The 9,476-nt window shown below is 53.8% G+C and overlaps 1 protein-coding gene across 2 annotated transcripts; it reads left to right on the top strand.

The window, feature by feature from the left end:
* Nucleotides 1-218: 218 nt before the first annotated feature.
* On the top strand, nt 219-9,029 carry LOC136516980 (26S proteasome regulatory subunit RPN13-like). Of its 2 annotated transcripts, XM_066510494.1 has the most exons (12): nt 234-382; nt 481-540; nt 791-829; nt 918-992; nt 1,092-1,158; nt 1,235-1,310; nt 1,643-1,758; nt 1,841-1,867; nt 1,952-2,043; nt 8,037-8,114; nt 8,214-8,268; nt 8,575-9,026. In XM_066510494.1, the coding sequence occupies exons 1-12, from the start codon at nt 296-298 to the stop codon at nt 8,700-8,702; spliced, it is 900 nt and encodes a 299-aa protein (XP_066366591.1). In that variant the 5' UTR covers nt 234-295; the 3' UTR covers nt 8,703-9,026. The 2 variants fall into 2 exon arrangements, with proteins under 2 accessions (XP_066366592.1, XP_066366591.1); XM_066510495.1 differs by lacking the exon at nt 8,037-8,114 and having other exon boundaries at nt 219-382; nt 8,575-9,029.
* The last annotated feature ends 447 nt before the right edge of the window (nt 9,030-9,476 follow it).

Raw genomic sequence — 9,476 nt, 5'->3', positions numbered from 1 at the left:
TGTCACTTCATCCATTACCAAGGCAAAGAGATATTGGCTCAAGGCTGACCCTTGATGAAGTCCTATTTTAATCGGGAAGTAATCTGTGTTACCATCATTTGTTCGGACACTAGTCAATAATGCTTAATAGTTTTACATTCAATGACAGAGCACTGAAATCTTCTTCAGTTGCCAGAATGTGAATGATCTGTATGTTTAAAATTTGCAATCTCATTGCTTTGTTGTTATATCATATAAGCTGTTAAATTGGTAAATGTGTATTAATGTATTTCCTTGATGTATTTGTCAGGATATCATGTGTGAGTTTCGTGCCGGTAAGATGTCTCGTGAGGGAACACGAGTGGTTCCAGACACACGCAAGGGTCTTGTCCGTGTTGGGAGGGTATGGATACTGAAACTTATACTAAGCTCAACAATAGAACTTCTAAGCTAGTTGATTATTTCTTTATTTGAATTTCACTGCAAACCTCTCTTTTGTAGGGTGAAGAAGGCTTAGTCCATTTTCAGTGGCTTGATCGTGGACAGAACATCATTGAAGATGTATCCTCTTGCACGTGTATTTTTTGTAGGCACTTCTTGCTCTGTTCTGGTTTTCTTAGTTGATAGTAATACTTCAAAGAAATTCTTGCTGTGCTAGAAATCCTAGTTTGCGGAAAGTGCCTGTTTCAAATGTTTGAACTTATATATGGTTCCTCTGTGGACTTTGAATATTGTGCCTCCACTTTTCCCTGCTTTTAGTTCATATCATCATCACAGAAGTTTTGTCTGTCCTTGATTCCATCTTTCAAAGGATCAAATCATCTTTCCTGATGAGGCAGTGTTTGAGAAGGTATTGAGTAATATAAGTTTAAGATGTTTTCCATGTTATTCTATTGAACTTCTATGCTTCAGTGATCAACCCTAGTTGACTTCATTAGGTCACAGAATCTTCTGGAAGGGTTTACATCTTGAAGTTCAAGCATGACAGCAGAAAATTCTTCTTCTGGATGCAGGTCAGTTATGTGTGAAACTGAAAGTTTCTGTTGTGAAAGATGTAGCACTTTTGTCATTCTCAAGGTTTGACTATCATGGTGCTCTCTTTTTTTTTTCAGGAACCAAATGCTGATGGGGATGCGCAGACTTGCACGCAAGTTAATGCCTACATAAATAGACCATTAGGTAAGCTCTTAATGTTGGGAGTCAGCACATATCTTTTGGTTCTTGGTCATTTGTCTTAAGTCATATTGCTGTGCAGATGCTGAGGCTGATCTTCGAGTACCTATTGAAGCAGAAATGTCTGAAGATACGGCTGATGATGATATCTCTTCCAGGTACATAAATCCAATGTGTTTTTAACCCCCTATCAACCTGTATGGCCATGGCAATAGAAACTGCATGTATTAATATATATGCTCGATGCAGTGTCAGAAACAATGTCAGCATCGTCTTTATCTGGCTGATGTTGTCCATTGCCTTCACTGCCCTTGTTTGCATCATGATATTTTATTATGCAGTTATAAGCAAATACAGTTTTTCTTAAAATGTGGGGAAAAAATTGCTCTCATCTAAACCTGCGATATTTTTACATATTAATGGATGAAAGCTTTACATTTTTTTGCATACGATCTTGTTTGATAACTTCTGTACCTTTCTTTCATGCCAGAGCTGGGAATTTAGTTGAGAGCATGACTGCTGATTTGGCTGGTGAAGTGACGTCTGCTGCTGGACCTGTACGCTTGGAGGATCTGCAGAGAATTCTGAGTGCAATACAGCCATCAGGTACCAGCTTAAAAATACTTTCCATTGTGTGAGTTCCTATATGCTTCTCTGAACTTGTACTTACATTCTCTTGGTACATCAGGTGCTGCATCTTCTGACCCTGATGCTGGTAAGTGCTATGGTAAACTGGTGCACTCTTGTTATTGATCAACTAGGTTTCTTTTTAATCTCTTGGTTCGTGCTGGTGTTGCAGGACTAGGACTAGGAGACATCTTGAAGCCTGATTTGGTCTTGCCATTAATTGAGAACTTGCTCATTGAACAATTGGCATCACATCTTCCGGAGGTTTGTACTGATGGATAAGTCTCATGTGTGGCTGGTCTTTGTGGGGCTGTGATGCTCACATGGTCCTTGTGGCTGTTTTTCTGTTTTTAGGACAGCATCTTAGACTTAGAGGACAAGCATCTTAGAGGACAGCATCTTAGACTAGAGGACAACATCTTAGCTAGGACAGCATATTAGCATCTTAAACTAGCATCTTGGCATATGCTTGGCTGGCTAGCAGCCTATAAATATGTAACCCCAACCCCTCAGGTTGGTATGGCATTTGTGTGAGCTTGTATGAGAAATAGACAAGAAAAATTGCCCCAACTCCTAGTGTCATCCTCTCTCGATGAGAGTAAGAATTCTCCTACTACCAAGAGTGAGAATTCAGCGACTAACAACTGGTATCAGAGCCGTATTATCCTGTAGCTTGAGCATCTCTTGCTCATCTTCTCTCTCAGCCCCACAACAGCCCCAGCTGTTGACAGCAGCAGCTCCTCCGGCCGCTCCTGTTCACTCCTCTCCCAGCTCGTCTGAAGCAGCCCTCTCCCCACGTAGCAGCCCCCCGGTAGCGCGTCATGTCCGCAGAGGCAGTCTCAGCGCTCGGTCGCCTCGAGCACGCGGCGTCGGCAGGAGGCCGAACTTGCCGCGGCAGAGGAACGCGAGCGAGCGGCGGCAGAGACCGCTGCGGCGGCGGCAAGGGCGTCGAGGCTAGCAGCGGCGGAGCTGGCAACAGCCAGAGCGGAGGCGGAAGCAGCGGCGGCGGCGAATGCAGCGCGTGCGGCGGCGGCGGAGGTCGAGGCTCTGCGCGGCAGCATCGGCAGCTCCATTTCCGCTGACGACACCGCCGAGGCGGACCTCGAGCTGCTAGAGAGGGAGGCAGCGCGAGCGCGGGCGGCGCAGTGGACAGCCGCGCACGTCCACGAGCGTGGCGGCAGCCCAGATAGGCGCGGACGCGCTGGCGGCGCTCCTGGAGGAGGTGCGCACGGCGGTGGCGCTCCTGGGGCAGCCGCGCACGCCCACGAGTGCGGCGGCAGCCCAGACAGGCGCGGACGCGCCGGTGGCGCTCCTGGAGGAGGCGTGCACGGCGGCGGCGCTCCTGGAGGAGGCGCGCACGGCAACGGTGGAGAGCGCGGCCTTCACAGGCAGCGTGGCTCTCTCTCCCCGGATCGGTCCCGACGGGTCGATGGAGAGCGCGGCCTTCATAGGCAGCGTGGCTCTCTCTCCCCGGATCGGTACCGTGGTTACCACGGGCTCCAGGCTGTTGTCAGGGACGTCGGTCCCGGCGGTGGGTGGCATACCCTCACCAAGACCAACTACGTCGAGTGGGCTGCGGTGATGAGGGTAAAGCTCCAGGTGCGGCACATGTGGGAGGCAGTCCGGTACGGCGACGTCGACTACGACCTAGATCGACTGGGCGCTGGATGCTCTCATCGCTGCAGTCCCGCCCGAGATGCAGTTCTCGCTTACCAGCAAGCGGACTGCCAAGGAGGCTTGGGACGCCATCGCTGCGGCACGCATCGGCAGCGACCGCGCCCGCAAGTCCACACTGCAGACACTTCGCAAGGAGTGGGAGAACCTGGCCTTCAAGCCAGGTGAGGACGTTGATGACTTTGCTCTCCGTCTCAACACTCTGTTGCAGAAGATGGTGCAGTTCGGCGACGACACTTACGGCGAGGAGAAAGCTGTCGAAAAGCTCTTCCGCTGCGTCCTGGAGAAGTACAAGCAGATGGCTCGCTCGATCGAGTCTCTGCTGGATCTCTCCACGATGTCGATCGAGGAGGCGATAGGTCGCCTCAAGGTCGTCGACAGCGATGAGCCACAGTCCCTCTCGGGGCCCATCACCACTGGCGGGAAGCTCCTTCTCACTCGGGAGCAGTGGCTTGCCAGCCAAGGTGACCGGAGGAAGGGGGAGCCTTCTTCCGCGACAGGGAGCCGCAAGCGTGGCAAGCCACGCAAGGCGCGCAGAGACGCCCAGGCCGGGGCGCGAGGACGTGCCGAGGGTGATGCCCGCAGAGGCGCCCAGGGCGGCGCCGCCGGCAGGCACAAGCCGGCACGAGACGACGCCTGCCGCAACTGCGGCCAGCTTGGCCATTGGGCCAAAGACTGTCGACAGCCACGACGCGGCCAGGCCCACGTCGCACAGGCGGAGGAGGAGGAGCCGGCTCTGTTCATGGCACATGCCAGCATCGAGCTACCTCCAGCGGCACCGGCCGCAGCGGCTCTCCTCCACCTTGACGAGCCAAAAGCACACGCCCTCCTCGGCGACAGCTTCCGGCAACGACAAGACTGACGGGTGGTGCCTCGACACCGGCGCCACCCATCACATGATCGGTCGACGGGAGTTCTTCACCGAGCTTGACTCTAGCGTCCGAGGCTCCGTCAAGTTTGGGGATGCCTCCGACGTGGAGATCAAGGGCGTCGGCTCCATCATCTTCACCGCCGTGTCTAGGTGAGCACAGGCTGCTCACCGGAGTCTACTACATCCCCGCGTTGAGGAACTCCATCATCAGCTTGGGACAGCTGGATGAGAACGGTTCGCGCGTGGTGGTTGAGGACGGAGTCATGAGGATTTGGGATCGTCGTCGTCGCCTTCTTGCCAAGGTATCCAGAAGCGCAAATCGACTCTACGTCCTTAACGTGCAGGTGGCACAACCCCTCTGTCTCGCTGCTCGTCGGGACGACGAGGCGTGGCAGTGGCACGAGCGTTTCGGGCACCTTCACTTTGAGGCCCTGAAGCGGCTCAGTGCCACGGAGATGGTGCGAGGCCTGCCGTGCCTCGACCATGTGGAGCAGTTCTGCGACGTCTGCGTGTTGACGAAGCAGAGGCAACTCCCCTTTCCACAGCGGGCTAGCTTTCGAGCCAAGGAGAGGCTCGAGCTTGTGCACGGAGACTTGTGTGGCCCGGTGACACCGGCCACACCGGGAGGACGACGCTACTTCCTGCTGCTCGTCGACGACCTCTCCCGCTACATGTGGGTGATGGTCCTCGGCAGCAAGGGAGAGGCTGCGGACGCCATCAGGCGCGCGCAGGCTGCTGCGGAGGCGGAGTGCGGCCGCAAGCTGCGCGTGCTGCGCACCGACAACGGCGGCGAATTCACGGCGACTGAATTCGCGTCGTACTACGCTGACGAGGGCATTCAGCGCCACTACTCCGCGCCGTACAGCCCACAGCAGAACGGCTGTCGTCGAGCGGCGCAACCAGACGGTTGTGGGGATGGCTCGGGCCCTCCTCAAGCAGAGGGGGATGCCGGCTGTCTTCTGGGGAGAGGCGGTGGTGACGGCCGTCTACATCCTCAACCGCTCGCCTACCAAGGCGCTCGACGGCAGGACGCCGTACGAGGCTTGGCATGGGCGCAAGCCGGCGGTCTCCCACTTGCGGGTCTTCGGCTGCCTCGCGTTTGCCAAGGAGCTTGGCCGCATCAGCAAGCTCGACGACAGGAGCACTCCGGGAGTGTTCATCGGCTACGCGGAGGGCTCGAAGGCCTACCGCATCCTCGATCCGAAGACACAGCGTGTGCGCACGGCGCGCGACGTTGTGTTCGACGAAGGGCGAGGATGGGCGTGGGACAAGGCGGTGGACGACGGCTCGGCTCCGACGTACGACGACTTCTCTGTCGAGTACGTCCACTTCGAGGGAGCTGGGGGAGTAGGCGGCTCTTCTTCGGCGAGCGCGTCTACCCCAGTCCCCGAGCCTCCACCGACCCCGGCGCCTGCTACTCCGACAGCACCACGCTCTCCTGCCAGGACCTCGGCTGCGATGAGTTCTTCGCCGGCTCCATCACAGCCGGCAACGCCACGCACTCCAGCACCGACAGGCACCACTCCGGGCACGTCTACTCCACCACCAGCTCGTGTCGAGCACGGCCCAGTTGAGCTCGCTACTCCGCTCTCTCACGACGAGGAGCGCGTCGACGCGTACCACGACGGCGAGCCGTTGCGATACCGTACGATGGAGAACCTTCTCGGCGACCAGCCGGTGCCGGGACCGGTGCCTCACGACCTGGAGGCGCAGTTGCACCTTGCATGTGACGACGGCGAGCCTCGGTCGTTTGCAGAGGCCGAGAGACACGCGGCATGGCGCGCCGCGATGCAGTTGGAGATGGATGCGGTTGAGAAGAACCGCACCTGGGAGCTTGCTGACCTTCCTCGTGGTCATCGCGCGATCACCCTTAAGTGGGTGTACAAGCTGAAGAGGGATGAAGCCGGTGCCATCGTCAAGCACAAGGCTCGCTTGGTGGCACGAGGTTTCGTGCAGCAGGAGGGGGTCGACTTCGACGACGCCTTTGCTCCCGTGGCACGGATGGAGTCCGTGCGACTCCTCCTTGCGCTAGCTGCCCAGGAGAGCTGGCGTGTCCATCACATGGACATCAAGTCGGCGTTCCTTAACGGCGACTTGAAGGAGGAGGTCTACGTGCACCAGCCGCCGGGATTTGCGATCCCCGGCAAGGAGGGCAAGGTGCTCCGCCTGCGCAAGGCCCTCTATGGCTTGCGGCAGGCACCAAGGGCGTGGAATGCCAAGCTGGATTCCACGCTAAAGGGGATGGGCTTCGAGCAAAGCCCGCACGAGGCGGCCATCTACCGACGGGGCAATGGAGGAAATGCCCTGCTGGTGGGTGTCTACGTCGACGACTTGGTGATCACCGGCACCAAGGATGCGGAGGTGGCGGCATTCAAGGAAGAGATGAAGGCCACTTTTCAGATGAGTGACCTGGGGCCTCTCTCCTACCTGGGAATCGAGGTGCACCAGGATGACTCTGGGATCACGCTTCGACAGACCGCCTACGCCAAGCGCGTCGTTGAGCTAGCTGGGCTCACCGACTGCAACCCAGCTCTCACTCCGATGGAGGAGAGGTTGAAGCTGAGCCGCGACAGCACGACAGAGGAGGTGGATGCTACGCAGTACCGGCGTCTTGTGGGGAGCCTTCGCTACCTCGCCCACACACGGCCGGACTTGGCATTCTCCGTCGGCTACGTTAGTCGGTTCATGCAGCGACCGACGATGGAGCACCAGCAGGCTGTGAAGAGGATCATCCGCTACGTTGCGGGGACTCTCGACCACGGCCTCTACTACCCGAGGTGCCCTGGGGCGGCACACTTCGTCGGGTACAACGACAGCGACCACGCCGGCGACATCGACACCAGCAAGAGCACGAGCGGGATCCTCTTCTTCCTCGGCAAGTGCCTCGTTAGCTGGCAGTCGGTCAAGCAGCAGGTGGTGGCTCTGTCCAGCTGCGAGGCCGAGTACATAGCGGCCTCCACCGCTTCGACTCAGGCGCTCTGGCTCGCTCGACTGCTTGGTGATCTCCTCAGCAGAGACACTAGAGCGGTGGAGCTCAGGGTGGACAGCAAGTACCGCTCTGGCCCTGGCAAAGAACCCCGTGTTCCACGAACGCAGCAAGCACATCCGGGTGAGGTACCACTTCATCCGAGGCTGTTTGGAGGAAGGCAGCATCAAGGCGAGCTACATCAACACCAAGGACCAGCTTGCGGACCTGCTCACCAAGCCCCTTGGGAGGATCAAGTTCCTTGAGCTCTGCTCCAGGACCGGGATGGTTCAACTCTCCCACAAGACGACGCACAAGACTTAGGGGGAGAATGATGGATAAGTCTCATGTGTGGCTGGTCTTTGTGGGGCTGTGATGCTCACATGGTCCTTGTGGCTGTTTTTCTGTTTTTAGGACAGCATCTGACTAGGACATCATCTTAGCTAGGACACATATTAGCATCTTAGACTAGCATCTTGGCATATGCTTGGCTAGCTAGCAGCCTATAAATATGTAACCCCAACCCCTTAGGTTGGTATGGCATTTGTGTGAGCTTGTGTGAGAAATAGACAAGAAAAATTGCCCCAACTCCTAGTGTCATCCTCTCTCGATGAGAGTAAGAATTCTCCTACTACCAAGAATGAGAATTCAGCGACTAACATGTACTACTGAGATGATATGTTACCCTGGCTTCCAGATTAACCGAACCTTGCAGCTCAACAATTCATTGTCATTGCTCAATTCCAGGGCTCATGGACTCCTGGTGATATTGTTGAGCTTCTCCAAAGTCCTCCTTTGCGCCAACAATTAGATGCATTCACCCACGTTAGTTACTCATCCTTACCATTCACATGTGCTACATGGTGATGTTACTAGTTCCTGGTAGTAGTGGTATGCTGATTTTGATGTTTGGTTGTGTGACAGGTTCTACGGACTGGGCAGATAGATCTTGCTCAATTTGGAGTTGACCCCAGCAAATGTAAATCCTTTTCACAGACTCCAACTCTAACACTTGATAGTAGATTCGTATATGTAGTGTGCTTGGGGTAATTAATGTCTGTAAAATAAAATAAAAAGGCAATCTGTTCAGCGAGGAAGCCTTGTTATTATACCTAAGGCTTAGGCAGTATAATAATGATAAAAAAAACTAAATGCCAACCATTCATGATGCTTGTTGCTGAACTTTGGAAACATTTTTTCCCTTCGCAAATTTTGCAGTCAGGGTAAGTATGGTATGCATCAGTTTTTGGTATCTGAACTTTTGTGCGTGTTGTGATTATGGCAGATAAGTTCACGGTGGCCTCATTCCTGGAGGCATTGGAAGACTCGGTTGCAAGAGGTGCCTCTGAAGCTGGAGACAAGGATGCAGAGACCCAGCGAGGCAGTGGGAATGATGCCATGGACGAGAGTTGATACTTGATAGGGGCAGCATCCTTGTACTAGGTGTTTGAATGCGAGTCAAGTCAACTGCTCATATCATGACAAGTCTTGTGTTGTTCGCATAGAACGCTAGCTAAGCTAGCTCATGGTATTTTGGCACACTGAAAGTATAGTTTCTAGACAAGTTTTGGACATTGTTACTGTAAGAAGTAGTACTAGGCAACAGTTCATCAGATATACAACATTGTTACTGTGAGAAGTAGTACTAGGCAACAGTTCATCAGATATACAGTACCATTTAAGGTTGGAAGGCGATTGTGTGTTTTTTGGGGTAAAAAGCATGTCTGTCCTCTTTTTCGACGTTTTGGACGAGTCTTGGTAAGCAAATTGCATTTTTATATATATATATAGATGGGAGTATGCTCTAGTTCTACGGATTCCAAACGGGCCATTAGACTGACGATGATGAGAAGCAGTCAGTCATGTGGATGTGGGTCGAGGTCGATCATTCGATCCTTTCCATTTTGCAGGGAGTAGTACACTATTCCCTAGGTTTTTATTCGGAAAAGTCAAAAACACTGTGTAACTTTGATTGACTATCAATCAATTAGTGAGCCTGTCCTTTTTTCATCGGAAAAAAGAAGAAAAAGAAAAAAAAGAAAACAGGCCTAATCTTCTACGGCTAAAAAGAAAGAAACTAAGACCATCGTTTCATGTGACAATCGTTGGTCCGTCTCTGCCCCTTGCGATAAAATTTCGCGTCGTAGCTCTGCTCGTCTGTGCGATTTTTTTTTTGCCTCCCCCTCG

The sequence above is a fragment of the Miscanthus floridulus genome, chromosome 17 (genome assembly GCF_019320115.1).
Source record: "Miscanthus floridulus cultivar M001 chromosome 17, ASM1932011v1, whole genome shotgun sequence".
Classification (NCBI taxonomy): Eukaryota; Viridiplantae; Streptophyta; class Magnoliopsida; order Poales; family Poaceae; genus Miscanthus; species Miscanthus floridulus.
Note: the sequence above shows the minus strand (reverse complement) of the source record. Positions and strands in the feature narration are given on the sequence as shown.

Excerpts from the sequence above, each read along its gene's own strand:
- LOC136516980 (XM_066510494.1), top strand. The coding sequence starts at position 296 with ATGTGTGAGTTTCGTGCCGGTAAGATGTCTCGTGAGGGAACACGAGTG. Across the intron at positions 1,159-1,234 it reads CTACATAAATAGACCATTAG|ATGCTGAGGCTGATCTTCGA; the intron begins GTAAGCTCTTAA and ends ATTGCTGTGCAG. Across the intron at positions 1,759-1,840 it reads GAGTGCAATACAGCCATCAG|GTGCTGCATCTTCTGACCCT; the intron begins GTACCAGCTTAA and ends TTGGTACATCAG.